This window comes from Elephas maximus, chromosome 13, assembly GCF_024166365.1.
Source record: "Elephas maximus indicus isolate mEleMax1 chromosome 13, mEleMax1 primary haplotype, whole genome shotgun sequence".
NCBI classification, from domain to species: domain Eukaryota; kingdom Metazoa; phylum Chordata; class Mammalia; order Proboscidea; family Elephantidae; genus Elephas; species Elephas maximus.
In genome coordinates, this window is record NC_064831.1 from 102,888,259 (window position 1) to 102,905,683 (window position 17,425).

Genomic DNA, 17,425 nt, shown 5'->3' on the forward strand with positions numbered 1-17,425 from the left:
GACTGCTTCCCATGGTTCCTGCAAACTCCCCGGTTTAATCTTCTATCTTTTCTCCCCTGGATCACTGTGGTTGCCAGCTCCTATCTCTTCCCTTCTCTCTTGCTTCCTTATATTCCCTCCAGCCCACAGAATCCACTTAACTTTTTCTACTGTAGCCCTTCAACTATTGGAAAAGAGTCATCATCTTCCCCTTGAGTCTTCTGTCTTCCATTCTAAATACCCCCAGACAATTCAACTGTTCATCACTTGACATGATTTCATGTCCTTCACCTTCTCGGAAAGCACAACTCTCAGCAAAGATGACAATGATGGAAGTGTGGAAGTGAGGGGCACCCAAGGGCTGTTCCATTAGGATCAGAACACTAGCCTACTACTGGGGAAATTTTTCAATATGCTTATTCATGGGGATAGATTCCCATCTCCCCACAGTTGCATAAAGGGGCACTGCAAAGTCATAGTCATTTATCTGCTAAAAAAAATTCAGTGTAAATATCGACAAGCCCAAGTTCAATTGAAACTAATGATAAACTGGTCTATGGTAGACCAAGAAAAACAACGTCAACAACAAAGTATCATTGGATATGCTGGGAGATGGAGTTCAGAGAGCAGATGGGACATTTGTTGTCCCTCACATAGATGTACTCCATGCTGAATTATCAATCAAGCATCTGAATACTTCTCAAATTGAAGAAAAGCACTGAAATGCAGAAATAGATTGCTTTTAAAGCTGAGTTCCTGATGGGAAATGAGTTTTATTCTGAGTGCCCAGGGTCCCACCAGCATAGCCACTCATGCATGATGAAGCGTAAGAAAACTAAATAGCTGTCTTTGCTCTCTCCTCACTGAATGGACTGAGATGGGGAGTATTTGTTTTCTTATATTTCAACAAAGCAAACAGACTCTCTGAATTGAATAAGATTAGAATGGAGAACTCTTATATAGAGTCTAACTCTCTTTTTTATGACAATAAAATTGGCCAAGTGGAGAATTAAACCTCTAATCTTTCAGATAGTCAAAAACTATGTCAAGAAAATCGTGTGTGGCTTGGAAAGAATCCTAAATAATGGCAATAAAGTCTATAACACGAAGTGGACAAGAGGGAACCACAAATGTAGATACACACAACTTTCGATCTCCAGAGTGCAATTCTGCTCGTCCAGCGGGTACCTCCTTAGGTCCATCATGCATGCTGCTGTAGTCGTGATTCTGAAACACACAGAGCATGGGAAGGCATTAAAGATGGGGGAAAAGGGAGCAAGGTGTACTGCTTCTAGGTAAACAATGCATAAGGCCCCCTTCCCCAAAGTGCACTTTGACTAAAGGTATTTCACAATATATGCTGAGAAACTAGAAAGAATAAGAAACTGTCTTTTGAATACTATAGATCAGCTTTATCAAGAAAAACAAAACAATAACTTAAAATCCTACAAAATTATTTATTGAGTTTTGTTTACTTCAGAAATCAAGGGCCAATAAAGGGGCTTCTATGGAAGTCCTTATGTTCAATTTTTTGTTCTGCTCCTTCTCTGGTGGCTCTCTAACCTTTATAGTACAGAGAAAACCAATATATGTGGGGACAACATTGGTTAGATTTAAATTTACTTCTTTGACTCCTTGCGATATGCTGAACTACCTGCAGATCCACAGGCTGTACTCTGGAACTCTAAGATGAGCTTCTCCTTTAACTTGCTTTATGGCAGTTATCTTCTCAACTGGATTATTACCCTCCAGAGCTTTCACCGTGTGATCATCTATCTTTTCAAAGAGAATATTTGGCTCCTATTTTTTTATGTTACTGAATCATAATTGGGTTGGCTAGCTTCCCTTGGGGATAGATGCAGTCATGGAAAGAATGTCTATCACGGCCCGAAGAGAGTTAAGCCCCCAACATCCAATGATGAAACAAACCACACATTGGGAGACAACACTTCTAGATATGTCAATTCCATTTCCTACTCTGTCTACTCAGGTAAATCAACCTACCCAAGACCACTGTTGAAAATGGAACACCCAGGCCACTATGTTTTATACTCTATTTCTCTAGAATACCACTCCTTCCCCACTACAGTCACAACTGACAGGACTGGATCCTAAATTCAAGGACAGCCAACCATTAGCTGGCCAGAGATCTAGAATGCCACCTGACTTAAAATGCAGAGTGGAGCCAGAGAGATTCCCTTTCATGGAAATGAATTAGACTGTAAAGATAGAAGCAGAGCTGAACCTACGAGGTCATAGAGGAGAGGCTGGTGATGCCATTTTCATATGGAGAGTAAAGTATGGAAAGCATAATAGTGGTAGAGAAAATAGAGAGTAGATGGTTAAGCAGACAGTTTCATACTGAAACAATAAGACACCAGAGAATAGTAGCTATAACCTGGGCCACAGCATATGGCCTTGAAGTACGTTTACTGCTCATCTCCAGGGAAGGACATTCTCATAGCTCTTGCAGGAGTTGGGCAACAGGCAATCCTGGCTGTGTCCACTCAAAGGCGGATTTTCAGAAAGAAGAAGATGCTTTCTCCTGAGATCCAAAGAGTCACCATGAATCCCCAATAACCCCGTAGGTTCTGACTTTCTTGAAGCCCAGGATTCCGTTTTCACTGGATAACTCTCCATGTGACTATTCAGAACAAACCTACTATGGCTTCAGTTAGCATGAACAAGCTCTGTTCCTATCCACAGTAGATCCTAATCCAAACACTGGTAAAGCACCAGGTACATGCTAGTCTCATGTCCTTTAACCCAAATGCTCGTCTCCTTTAACCAAACTGCAGGGGAAAAGGGAATCAAATACGTCCTTCTGTGCATCTGGTTAGGCAGCAGGTTTGGGGAAAGTTCTTTGACTTTTCAATGGCTGAGAAGTGCAGTGAGAAAAAATATCAACATATTCTACAAGTCTGGGTCAAAACTGAAGTTTTCTAGACAAATGTCACGCACGTGTCATGCAGATACACACAAGAAGGGCCATGCCATACACACAAGAATGGGTCCCTTCCAAATGGCATGACAGTTCTAGTTAGCCTTCCAAGGACTGCATTACATTCTATAATCCAAAATCAATACAAAGCTCTTTGGTATATTTTTACGACTTTCCGGCCAAGTGAAGTGCCAGCCTCCCAGTTTAAACTTCTGGCATGCTCTATAGAGATTGAAAACTCAACATCCATAAAAGATACCTTTGAAGCAAAGTTAGAATAAAGTTATGTTAAAATTACAAATTTTTATGAAATTTTTTATGAAGAGCCCTATTGAAAATGTTCAAATTTTTAAATTCTTCCTACATATTTTGGTACCTATTCATCTGAACAGTTGATAATTGAGATTACTCTTTCTTATTGTTTTGTAATTCATTATCCAACACCATCCTAACACATACACACACACACACACAGAGACCACATGCCACACACAAAAATGTAACATACAACACCAACAGCACATACAGTATACACACATACCACACAGAAACACAAACACATACATACATGCCCAAATTGTTTGGGGACAACATGTGTATCTGGCTCACATTATGTAGACTGTTTCACATTACTTATTAGAAGGGAAACATGACACATGTAGAATTGATGCAAGAATCCTCTTTGTTTCACCAAAGCAGCTACTGTTTTTCTCCCCAGGACAGTGGTTGTCTGGGTCTTCTCATTCCAGTATAGCACTGGCTATAATATGGAGCCTCTTTCCTCTTTATCTATGGAATAAGGTAGACACATCTATTCACTGCTCTTCTTCATGGGGAAGAAATATTCAGAAAACACCCTCAGGATGGAGAGTGAGATACAGGAGCCTGCTCAGGCTACAGAAGATAGACACTGAGATGCTCCAGTGGAAGAAGTACAGAAAGGCCTGCTGTGTTACTGAGACAAAGTAAAAAAAAAAAAGGGCAGGAAAAAGTCAGGAGGGGTAGAAAGAGGGATCAAGAAGGTATGTAGCATGAAGAACCCCTACCAAAGTTGCAACATCCTCACACAAGTTGGCTGAACTCATGTGTAGGCTTGATGTGAGTGGATTTCTTATGTGAGACAACTGGATTTTGTGCCCCTAGAGCTTTGCAGAAATCAGAAAAGGGCTGGGGAATTTCATAGTCTGGAGACTTGAGAGCTCCAGCTCAGTTACTGGAGATGGATTGAGGGCACAGCAGCCCCAGTGACACTTGGGCTCCATCTGCACACTCCCGAACATTCACACACATCTTTTGTGATTCCCTAACAAATAGTATTTGTCCTGAGAGGAGAACCTAACCAACATTCAGCTCCACTGCCACGGCCCTCTAATCTGAGTGTTCCTCTGCTGGACAGAGGTGAAAGAATGAGAAATATGGCCAGATGAAGCTCTCTGTAGTATTACTTTTTAGTAGCTCCATTTGTTGTTGTTTCTTTTTTGGTTGAGAGATAGCAGTGCCTAGAGTATCTGTGGCTGCAATGTGTGCTGATAGAAAAGCAGAGAAAGACGGTGCCAAGTGATAGAGAAGGTGTCTGCATTCAACATGCCCTTTCTTTACAGACAGTCACACCTGGAGGATGCTGAAGGTAGAAAGTAAAACCAAACAAGAGCATCCATGGAGAGGTGGAGAGGTGAGGTTTGAGGATTGAACAACACTATAGAAATGGATGCTCAGAACAGTCAGCCATGTCCACTGTATGTAACTTGCTCAGTGCTCATCTCTGAGTTGAGCATTTTAATATGCATACTTTTAATCTCACAACAACCACGCTAGAGCAGTATTACTATTATTCCTATTTAGCAGACAAGTAAACCAAGTCTTGGGAACAGTACGGAGCACAATGCACTGAGAGGCAAACACGGCATTCAGACCTGGCAAACTGAACCCTATACTCCACTACTTCTTTCACACCCCTTCTGCCTTGAATAGCACAAAACCATGTCTTAAAAGCCTAGTCAGAGGGTAAGGTTCTTGCTATGAAATAAGAGCAATAGGGTGGAAAATTTTTGTTAAAAATATATTTACAAGCACATATACATACATTCAAACATATATATATATATATAATATTCTCATCATATATATGACAAGTTGGATGTATGATACGTAAAGGAAGAAAATTAATGTTCTACATACTACCTCTGCAGTATATGTAGTGATATTTAATCCAAATGATTTCCCACCCATTGTGGAGTAAAGGTTAGAATTTATTAGTCTTCTACTTTTATAAGGAATACATTCCTAAAGAGATGTCAGTCAAGTGTGAAAATGCAAGGAATAAACTTGAAGGTTATAAGTGGAATACTGTCTTTGGAGAGTCCAAAATCATATTGTGAAATACCAGGTTAACATTCCTCTTTCAGATACTGTCTGTAGCTATCCTTGTGTGCTTGGTTCCTACACCACTGAGCAGACGGTAAGTGAGTCTGAGTCAAAGGTTACAATCCACAGCTTTCAGCTGTTGAATGACTTTGATTTAGTTTCAATTATGTTAAGTTTATGAGACGTACTATGGAATCAGCACTCCCATGTCTTAATTCCCACTCATTTAAAAAGATTAGTAAGGGCAAAAGGAGTCCTGATGGTGCAATGGTTAAGTGCTTAGCTGCTAACCAAAAGGTTGGTGGTTTGAACCCACCAGCTACTCTGTGGGAGAAAAGACCTGATGATCTGCTCCCATAAAGATTATTGTTGTTGTTGTTAGGTGCCATCAAGTCACTTCCAACTCGTAGCAACCCTATGTACAACAGAACAAAACACTGCCTGGTCCTGTGCTACCTTCACAATCATTGTTATGCTTGAGTCCATTGTTGCAGCCACTGTGTCAACTCATCTTGTTGAGGGTGTTCCTCTTTTTCGCTGGCCTTCTGCTTTACCAAGCATGAGGTCTTTCTCCAGGGACTGATCCCTCCTGATATCATGGCCAGAGTATGTGTGATATAGTCTCACCATCCTTGATTCTAAGGAGTATTCTGGCTCTACTTCATCCAAGACAGATTTGTTTGTTCTTCTGGGAGTCCATGGTATATTCAATATTCTTCACCAACGCGATAATTCAAAGGTGTCAATTCTTCTTCAGTCTTCCTTATTCATAGCCCAGCTTTGGCATGTACACGAGGTGGCTGAAAACACTGCGGCTTGGGTCAGGCGTACCTTCGTCTTTAAAGTTACATCTTTGCTTTTCAACACTTTAAAGAGGTCTTTTGCAGCAGATTTGCCCAATACAATGGGTCGTTTGATTTCATGACTGCTGCTTCCATGGATGTTGATTGTGGATCCAAACGAAATGAAATCCTTGACTTCAATCTCTTCTTCATTTATCATGATGTTGCTTATTAGTTCAGTTGTGAGGATTTCCTATGGGACTGTTCTACTCTGTCTTATAGTGGTGCTATGAGTTTGAATCAACTAAACAGTACACAATAACAAATAAGGGAAAATATGGCAAATATAGGAACTATACAAATTTAGGTTTCTCCACAGGTCACCTGGTGGGGCTGCTGTGGAAATACAGCTGTTGGCTGTCTAGGATCCCCACTTCCTGCTGCAAACATTCACCTGAAATGTTTACTTGGCAATGAAGTTCAGAAAAGCCCCTTGTAGAGATAATGTTGGCAATGAACGGAGTCTGGGATTCACACTTAATGATGAGTAATTGGGGCATACAGACAATCTCTTTCCCCACTTGTATGAGTCTTTTGAACTCACAGTAAGTACAGGAGAGAAGAGATTTCAAAGGTTTGGGGTGAGGTTGATTCTGACGTCCCTGGCTGATCTTTGAGAGGTTGGCTCCTGCCTTGACCAGCTTTCTCAGAGAGGCCTTCTGGAAATAAAGTATCCTGGACCCAGCTTTCTCTCCTCACATTACATTATTTCAATGTTTTCATTACACTTAAACCATCTAGAACTGCGGTGTTATTGCTAGTCGCTTTTGAGTGGGCTCGGATTCTTTAAGCCCTTATCTACAACAAACCATTGCCTTGTCCTGTACCATCTTCACAATTTTTGGTATTCCAGTCCATTGTTGTGGTTACTGTGTATTTTGAGTTCTTTCCCACCTAGCGGACTCATCTACTTGCACTATATCTAACAATACTCTGTTGTGATCCATAGGGTTTTCCTTGGCTGATTTTCAGAAGTAGATCACCAGGGCTTGCTTTCTAATTTGTCTCAGTCTGGAAGCTCTGAGAAAACCTGTCTCACCATGGATGACCCTGCTGGAACTTGAAATACCAGTGGCATAGCTTCCATCATCACAGCAACACGTAAGCCACTACAGTACAACAAACTGACAGACAGGTGGTGGTCTACAATTATAGTGCTCATGTATTTGTCGACTTGCAGCCCTTCGGGTGCCCCCTGGCTGAGCCATGAGAGCAGGGCTTTTCTCTCCTGTTTATAGCTATCTCCAGGGCCTAGAACAGAGCCACTCACAGCACGCACTGGTAAATATTCACTGAACCACAGGCTTGTGTGGAACTGGCTAAAATGTGGAAAGAAAAAGGAGGTAGCTGGGCCTTTGTTGGCTGACTCCTCCAACGATCGCTCCCAGTAGGAGCTCTGGCCGGCACGGTGGCTGACCCCTCAGAGTCTCTATGAGCTCCTGGGTCAGGATGCTTGGAAGAGATGATCCTTTGTTAATTGACAAGTGGTCTTTGTGCATCTTCCCCCTGCAGAAACCTTATCAGGCTAATGTCAATGCTTACAAGCTCAGAGAGGATCACAGAGAAATGCAGCCCTCTGTGGAGTCTCCTGGCTCTCTGATTCCAGTCTTGTTAAACCCACAGGTCCCAGAGCCAGTTGTACCTCCTGTGTGACTTCTGGCCTGCACTTGGGGTGCCCAAATGTTCAGGAACACTGGGCAATGGTACGTGCATGAACGCAGCCCAGCACCACAGCCAGGGTATTGCTTTACAGGGGACCACTAAGCCACCAGCAACCACTCTGTGATGACTCATGATCGTCTTCATTCCTGATTCCCCAGGTGCCACGTGCATCAGATGACAGAGGCTTCCATCATTTCCCCAGAAATAGGAACTCAGAAGCAAGTGTTAGGGAGTTGATTTAAATAATTCAGAGGGAGTGTTTTCTAAAACTGGTGCTTATTATTCCATGTGGAGAAGACACAGGCACAGACCAACTTTTAAGTTATCCTGATTTTTTTTTTTTTATATAAAGTATGTAAGAAAATGCATTCACAGAACTGTCCTAATGTCCTCACGTACAGACTCCTTGAGGAGGTTGGGGGAAAAACCATTGTGGAAGGCTGGTTGCATTAGTAGCCCCATTCCCCAGGATCTACTCTCTCTAGCTATTAGAAAGCCATGCTGAAATGAGTCTGCTGGTCCTCAGAGGAGACTAGAGGCACAGGGACCAGGACTGCTGTGTCCAGTCATCCTTGCTGAGACCACCCCAGGCAGCTAAAGTCGACCCACCCAAAGCCTTTGAGTAAGGGAGCTGGGTCAGCTGAGATGCTCACCAACCACCCAGACACATGTTCAGTGAATACTCACCGAGACTTCACAGCTGTTCGTTACACAGCATTGTCACAGCAATAGATGGCTAGTAATCAATACAAGGAACTGCATACATAAAGACACATAAATTATTTTATATACAAACATAAATCACAACGTGATACTTCTTAGGTGGGTCAGAAGATAGCAAAGCTCTGAGTAGACGGCATTGTTCTAGAATAGGAGCATCTATTTCTAAAGTGAAGCACAAACCCACTATCACTATAGGAATGTCAGTCTTTGTGAAATAAGTAGTAACATAAGGCAAATGAGACAGGCCTGATGACCTCCCTACACTTTTTCAACAACACAGTGATAAAGTGACACAAAGGCCAAAACTGGTGATAGTGCAGAAAACCCAACTGAAGAGAAAAGTATCTGTCCTTTCAGGAACGGAACTGCCAGGGTGCACGGATGAGGAAGTTCTTAAGGAAAACCACAGGTCCAGCACTCTGAGAAGAGGGGTACAAACAGTTTGGAGGAATCAGAAAAGTACTTTGAGTCAATCCAACTCTGAGTTTGTAACCTATGGCACTTGGGGATTTCACAGTTTGGAACTGTGTTGTCCAGTAGCCAGGAGCCACATGTGGCTATTTGTACTTAAGTTTGAAATTAATTAAATTAAAATTTCAGTCCCTTGGATGCACTAGCCACATCTCGAGTCTTTAATAGCCACATGTGGCTGATGGCTACCACCTAAGAAAGTGCAGATATAAAACATCTCCAACCCCATAGAAAGTTCCATTGAACGGGGTTAAAAAATGCCTTTGAGCCAGACATAACTAGAGACCTGTTCTGCCCACTAACGCACCAGTTCCTCTCTCTCTCTCTCTCTCTGATTGGCTTTAGAGAATACAGCTCCCAGAATGAAAGTGGCTGGGGCACCAGGGAAGGTGCATTCAAACGCGCTGGAAGCAGAGGCTCTCAGGAAACCATCACAAGAGGCAGGTGTCCACAGGGCATGAAAGCCATGAGTGCAGGGAAGAAATGTCCAAAAGGTCAGCAGTTTAAATCTACTAGCTGCTGCTTGAAGACTCTATGGGGCAGTTCTACTGTGTCCTATAGGGTCGCTATGAGTCGGAGTCAATTCGACAGCAATGGGCTTGGAAGACCCTATTCAAAGTAGCACACATTTTGCAGACTTCATTGCCTAGCCGGTTTACCAGCAGTTAGAGAAAAAGACCTACCCTAATTGAACGTTAATCAGGCATCACACATTGAGCACATTAACCTGATCTTCAGCTTTTTTTTTTTTTCAGCTTTATACCCTCGAGGCTAGAGCTTCCAATTCAAGAGAGTGAGTGAGATTGAAGGGCCAACATCACCATGCCCATAGGTCACTAGGAAAGCACTTTGAGGATAAACGTTCTGAATGAAGCAAAGAAGAGCTCTATGAAAAGTTTGGAATCTTAGAAAACAGAAAGTTGAAACATTTGGATGATATACACCTGGTTGTCTGTCTCTTTAAAACAAGAACAGGGAGGCATAAGGAAAGAATAGGGTGAGATGAAGGCAGAGACACAAAGAAGCTGGGAAAGCAAGAGAAGAAGGCAAGGAAGCCCAGCCATATCTGCTGAATTGAAAATTTGTACTGAAGGCAGTGCCAGTAGAATTACACAGCTGAAAATCACTTAATGGCACAGATGGCTTCTTAAGCTTGATTAAGGACACAAGTCACTCGGGAATCTTGTTAATATGCAAATTCTGAGTCAGAAGGTGTGGGTTCTGTAACTCTGAATTCCCCAGAATGTCATCCTTGGTAAAGTGCCTGTTCATATCCTTTGTCCGTTTTTTAAATGGGTTATCTGTCTTTTTGTTGTTGAGTTTTTGCAGTATCATGTAGATTTTAGAGATCAGAGGCTGATCAGAAATGTCATACCTAAAAACCTTTTCCCAGTCTGCAGGTAATCTTTTTACTCTTCTGGTGAAGTCTTTGGATGAGCAAAGGTGCTTGACTTTTAGGAGCTCCCAGTTATCTAGTTTCTCTTCTGTTGTTAGTACATTGTACGTAATGTTTTGTATACTGTTTATGCCGTGTACTAGGGCTACTGGGGTTGTCCCTATTTTTCCATCCATGATCTTTATCATTTTCGATTTTATGTTTAGGTCCTTGATCCGTTTTGAGTTAGTTTTGCTGCATGGTGCGAGGTATGGGTCTTGTTTCATTTTTTTTGCAGACGGATATCCAATTAGGCCAGCACCGTTTGTTAAAGAGACTGTCTTTTGCCCATTTAACAGGCTCTGGGCCTTCTTTCAAATATCAGCAGCTCATATGTGGATGGATTTATGTCTGAATTCTGAACTCTGTTCCATTGGTCTATGTATCTGTTGTTGAACCAGTACCAGGCTCTTTTGACTATGGGTGGTGGGAGGCATCACACTGCCTGATTTTAGAACCTGTTATGGGTGGTATAACAGGTTCTAAAATCAGGCAGTGTGATGCCTCCCACTTTGTTCTTCTTTTTCCAGTAATGCTTTACCTATCTATCTGGGGACTCTTTCCCTTCCATATGAAGTTGTTGATTTGTTTCTCCATCTCATTCAAAAAATGACGTTGGAATTTGAATCAGAATTGCTTTGTATCTGAACATTGCTTTTGGTAGAATATACATTTTTACAATGTTGAGTCTTCCTATCCATGAGCAAGGTATGTTTTTCCACTTATCTAGCTCTCTTTTGATTTCTTGCAGTAGTGTCCTATAGTTTCTTTTGTATAGGTCTTTTGTGTCTCTGGTTAGATTTATTCCTAAGTATTTTATCTTCTCAGGGGCTATTGTAAATTATATTGATTTATGATTTCCTCTTCTATGCTTTCTTTGTTGGTGTAGAGGAATCCAACTGATTTCTGTATGTGTATCTTGCATCCTGATACTCTGCTAAACTCTTCTATTAGTTTCAGTACTTTTCTTGAGGATTCTTTAAGTTTTTCTGTGTGAAAGATCATATCATCAGCAAATAGAGATACCTCTACTTCTTCTTTGCCAATTTAAATGCCTTTGTTTCTTTATCTGGCATAATAGGTCTGGCTAGGGCTTCCAGCACAATGTTGGATAAGAATGGTGGTAAAGGGCATCCTTCTCTGGTTCCCATTCTCAAGGGGAATGCTTTCATTCTCTCTCTGTTTAGGATGATGTTGTCTGTTGGCTTTGTATAAATGCCCTTTATAATGTGGAGGAATTTTCTTTCTATTCCTATTTTGTGGAGAGTTTTTATCATGAATGGGTGTTGGACATTGTCGAATGCCTTTTCTGTATAATTGATAAGATCATGTGGTTCTTGTCTTTGGTTTTATTTATGTGATGCATTACATTGACTGTTTTTCTAATATTGAACCATCCCTGCATACCTGGTATGAATCCCACTTGGTCATGGTGAATTACATTTTTGATATGTTGTTGAATTCTATTGGCTAGAGTTCTGTTGAGGATTTTTGCTTCTAAGTTCATGAGGGATATACGTTTGTAATTTTCTTTTCTGTGATCTCTTTACCTGGTTTTGGTATCAGGGTTATGCTGGCTTCATAGAATGAGTTTGGGACTATTCCTTCCTTTTCTATGCTCTGAAATACCTTTAGTAGTAGTGGCATTAACTCTTCTCTAAAAGTTTGGTAGAATTCTCCTGTGGACCCGTCAGCGGCAGGGCTTTTTTGTTGTTGTTGTTGTCATTGGGAGATTTTAAATTACTTTTTCAATGTATTCTTTTGTTATGGGTTTATTTAATTGTTCTACCTCTTTTTGTGTTAGTGGGTAAGTAGTGTGTTTCTAGAAATTTGTCCATTTCCTCTAGGTTTTCAAATTTGTTAGAGTACAGTCTTTCATAGTATTCTGTTATGATTCTTTTAGTTTCAGTTGGGACTTTTGTGATGTTGCCCATCTCATTTCTTATTGGAGTTATTTGCTTTGTCTCCTGTTTTTCTTTTGACAGTCTGGCCAGTGGTTTATTGATTTTGTTCACCTTTTCAAAGAACCAGCTTTTGATCTTGTTAACGCTATCAATTGTTTTTTCTGTTCTCTATTTCATTTAATTCTGCTCTAATTTTTATTATTTGTTTTCTTCTGGTGACTGAGGATTTCTTTGTTTCCTCTTCCTATTTGTTCAAGTTGTAAGGTAATTCTTTGATTTCGGCCTTTTCTTGTTTTGGGATGTGTGCATTTATTGCTATGAGCTGACCCCTGAGCACTGCTTTAGCCGTATCCCAAAGGTTCTGATAGGAAGTGTTTTCATTCTCATTGGATTGTATGAATTTCTTTATTCCATCTTTAATTTCTTCTATAATCTAATTGTTTTTGAGCAAAATGTTGTTCAGTTTCCATGTGTTTGATTTCTTTTTTTTCTGTTATTCACTTCTAGTTTTATAACCGTAAATGGTCAGAAAAGATGCTTTGTAATATTTCAATGTTTTGGATTCTGCTAAGGCTTGCTTTATGGCCTAATATGTGGTCTATTCTAGAGAATGTTCCATGTGCATTGGGAAAGAAAGTATACTTAGATGCTTTTGGGTGGAGTATTCTGTATATGTCTATGAGGTCAAGTTGGTTGATTGTGGCACTTAGCTCTTCCATGTCTTTATTAAGCTTCTTTCTGGATGTTCTGTCTTTCCCTGAAAGTAGTGTATTGAAGTCTCCTACTATAATTGTGGAGCTGTCTATCTCACTTTTCAATGCTGTTTGAGTTTGTCTTATATATCTTGAATTCCTGTGTTGGGTGCATAAATATTTAATATGTTAATATCCTGGTATATTGTCCCTTTAATCATTATACACTGTCTTTCCTTATCCTTTGCGGTAGATTTAACTTTGAAGTGTTTTTTATCAGAAATTAATATTGCCTCTCCTGCTTTTTTTTTTTGATTGTTGTTTGCTTGATTTTTTTTTCATCCTTTGAGTTTTAGTTTGTTTGTATCTTTAAGTCTAAGATGTGTCTCTTGTAGGCAGCATATAGACGGATCATGTTTTTTTACCCATTCTGCCACTCTCTGTCTCTTTATTGGTGCATTTAGTCCCTTTACATACAGCATGATTATAGATAAGTGAGCTTAGTGCTGTTATTTTGATCTTTTTTTGTGCGCTGTTGAGTTTCTTTTTTCCACTTAACTTTTTGTCCTGAGTAGTTTTTCTTTGTAAATTGTGTGTTCCTCTTTTTCATTGTTGTTGATTTTGTTGAGTCTTTATGTTTTTCTTGTATTTTATTCTTATGTGTAGGATTGTTAGCCTCCTTTGTGGTTACCTTAATATTTACACCTGTTTTTCTAAGTTTAAACCTAACTTTTATCTCCCTATATCACCTTGATTTCCTCTCCATATGAAAGATCAAGGACTACTTTATTTAGTCTTTATTGATTTAATGTTGTCATCTTTTACATAACGACATCACTGATTCCTTGTTTTGAGCATTTTTTTTTTTATCTTGATTTATTTTTGTGATTTCTCTACCTGGGTTGATATCTGATTGCTCTGTCCTGTGTTCTAGTGTTGGGTTTTTAGATGATGTTATTGATTTTCTAACGAGAGGACTCCCTTTAGTATTTCTTGCAGTTTTGGTTTGGTTTTTGCAAATTCCCTAAACTTCTGTTTATCTGGAAATGTCCTAATTTCACCTTCACATTTGAGAGACAGTTTTGTTGGATATATGATTCTTGGCTGGCAATTTTCTTCCTCCAATGCATTATATATGTCATCCCATTGCCTTCTTGCCTACATGGTTTCTGCCTAGTCAGGTCTTATTGACTCTCCTTTGTAGGTGACTTTTCATTTATCCCTGGCTGCCCTTAAAATTTTCTCTTTATCTCTGGTTTTGGCAAGTTTGATTATAATATGTCTTAGTGATTTTCTTTTCAGATCTACCTCATATAGGGTTCAATGAGCATCTTGGATAGATATCTTCTCATCTTTCATGATGTCAGGGAATTTTTCTGCCAACAAATCTTCAATAATTCTGTCTGTATCTTCTGTTATCCCTCCTTGTTTCAGTACTCCAATCACTTGCAGGTTATTTCTCATAATAGAGTCCCACATGATTCTTAGTGTTTTTTCATTTTTTTTAATTCTTTAATCTGATTTTTCTCCGAATATATTGTTGCCAGTGTTTTATCTTCAGTCTCGCAAATTCTGTCTTCCATTTCCTGAATTCTGCTCCACTGACTTCCTACTGAGTTTTCTAATTCTGAAATTTTATTGTTAATCTTCTGATTTCTGGCTCTCTATGGATTCTTGCAGCCTATTAAATTTTTCCTTATGTTCTTGAATAATCGTGTTAATTTCCTGGACTGCTTTATCTGTGTTCTCCTTGGCTTGTTCTGCATTTTGCCTGATGTGCTTCTTGATGTCTTGAAGAGTTCTGTATATTAACCTTTTGTATTCTACATCTGGTAATTCCAAGAATACATCTTCATCTGGAAGAGTCTTTGATTCTTTGTTTTGGGAGTTTGTTGGAGCAATCATGGACTGCCTCTTTATGTGATTTGATATCGACTCTTGTCTCTAAGACATGTATAAGTTATTGTATTAATTTATTTCATGTTTTCTCACTGTGTCCTAGCTTCTTGCTTTGTTTTGTTTTGATACACCCAAATGGGCTACTAGAGTGAGCTAACTTATTGGAGCCTTTGAGCACTAATGTCCTGTCACCAAATGGCTACAGCTGTTATCAGGCACATGAGGCTAGAAGTCCATTCACTATTCTTGTATAGATTCAGCTCAGGTGTCCAGGTGGTCGGTCACCTAGTGTGTGGTGCAACCTCTCACATACGATCTTAGAAGAACAGGGGTAATTGGTGCATGCACAGGTTTCTGGTTGCAGCAGGTGGTCACACTCTGAGGAAGGCAGGGGGCTGACAAACATCCCCCGAGTGTCTGTGAGGAAAGTGTGTCCCTGTTCCTTACAGCACACATGTGGGTGGGCTCTGCAGCCGGACCATGGGCACCCAATGCTTTTGGCTATAAGGGCTGGGAGGCACCACTTATCCTTGGAACCTTGTCACGGGTGGCTAGGTGGCATGGGTGGAGCCACCAGTCCTCAGGCCCCTGATATGGGTAGGTGAGGGCCCTGTTTAATAGGCAGAATGGTATCAAACATCAAAAACCTACATCTCCACCACAGAGCTGAAACAGTTACAGTCAGACCTCAAACAGATTTGCCCTTGCAGTATAACAGCCAGATCTTATCTACTGTAATTGGGCCACCTGGACCCAAGCAGGGTTGAAAGTCAAAGTCTGTGGACCACTTGTGCCTGGACAGGAGCCACTTCTGCACTGGATTTCCAGATTAGGGGAGTCAGTAGAGTATTTTCCCCCATTTGTTAATTTGTTCCTTCTCCAAGGCCAGGAGAATGGCTCAGAGAGCGCAGCAGGACCAATCTCAGGCCCAGGGAAATCAACTGTCACTGAAAACAGCTGGAGCAGAGGAAAGAGGGATCAGATAGATGGAAGAGAGTTGTTTCAAAGGGAGGAGCTATTAGCGCCACGTGGTAAATTAGACAAAATCACTTATCTTGTGCTGAGAGCACTGTTTTTTCTTAGTTTCCAGAGGCATGTGTAGATTCTGTGCATTGGTTTCGCCCCGCCACAGTCGAGCTAGGGGATCGGGGTCGTGCAACCTCTCTTGCCTTCTTTCACTGAAGCAGCTGCATCCTGAATGCCACCGCCAGCTCCGCCATGGTCGTGCCAGGGTACCAGGGGTGAGCTACCTCACTTGCCTTCTTTTGCTGAAGCAGCCACATCCCCAAACACTACCACCAGATCCACCATGGTTGTTCCAGGGTATCAGGGCTGAGGTGCTCTCACCGACTTGGCAACTGCTTGCTGCCTCTGCACCGTCTCTCCCTCCCCCTGCCACTCAGTCTGATTTCTTAACTTTGTCTTTAATGTTCAGGGTTCCTAGCTTCTCATATATATAATCGATTCACTTGTTTTTTCTGGTCTCTGTTATAACAGGGACCACCAGAAGCATCTGAGTACTCCGCCATCTTGGCTCCTCCTCCATAAATTCTTTAAAAAATAAAGGAATATCAACCATTTCAGGAATTGTTGTTGTGTGCCTTCTAGTCAGTTCTGACTCATAGTAACCCTATGTACAACAGAACAAAGCACTGCCCTGTCCTGCATCATCCTCACAATTGTTGGTATGTTTAAGCCCATTGTTGCAATCGCTGTGTCAATTCATCTAGCAGAGGATCTTCCTTTTTTTTTTGCTGACGCTCTACTTTACCAGGCATGTTATCTGTTATGGATGGAATTGTGTCCTCCCAAAATAGGGTCAACTTGGCTAGGCCATGAGTCTCAATATTTTGTGATTGTCCTCCATTTTGTGATCTGATTATCCTCCATTTTGTGATGTGTTGTAAATCCTAGGCACTATACTTGTGGTTGGAGCCCTGGTGGTGCAGTGGTTAAGAGCTCGGCCTCCAAACAAAAGGTCGGCAGCTCAAATCCACCAGCTGTTCCTTGAAAACCCTGTGGGGCAGCTCTACCCTGTCCTATAGGGTTGCTGTGACTTGGAATCGGCTCAATGGCAGTGAGCTGTTTGGGGGGGGAAGGTGGGGGATATACTTGTGGTTATGGTCCCATTTGGGGCTGAGCTGTCTATTATGTTAATGAAGGAGGATTAGATTATATTAATGAGGATTAGGTTATGTTTGTTATGTTAATCAGGTAGGATTTGGGTGGTGTATGACTTGATTCACCACCCTAAACCACAAAGGATAAAAGCAGACAGCAGCAAGCAGAGAGAAAGGGACTTCCTACCACTAAGAAAGAAGAGCCAGGAAGAGAGCATATCCTTTGGACCTGGAGTCTCTGCACTGAGAAATTCATACCCACAGGAAGATTGATAACAAGGAACTTCCCCCATAGCCAACAGAGAAAGAAAGCTTTATCCTCTGGAGCTGGCAACCTGAATTCAGACTTCTACCCACCTAAACTGTGAGAGAATAAGTTTCTGTTTGTTAAAG

The 17,425-nt window shown here is 41.0% G+C and overlaps 1 protein-coding gene across 2 annotated transcripts in view; it reads right to left on the reverse strand.

The window, feature by feature from the left end:
* The window catches only part of GABRB3 (gamma-aminobutyric acid type A receptor subunit beta3), a 376,930-nt gene that overhangs the window by 79,477 nt on the left and 280,028 nt on the right, over window positions 1-17,425 (reverse strand). For both annotated transcript variants that reach the window (XM_049905851.1, XM_049905850.1), the window contains exon 5: window positions 1,124-1,206. In XM_049905851.1, coding sequence (XP_049761808.1) covers window positions 1,124-1,206 — 83 coding nt within the window. The remainder of the gene's footprint in view (window positions 1-1,123; window positions 1,207-17,425) is intronic.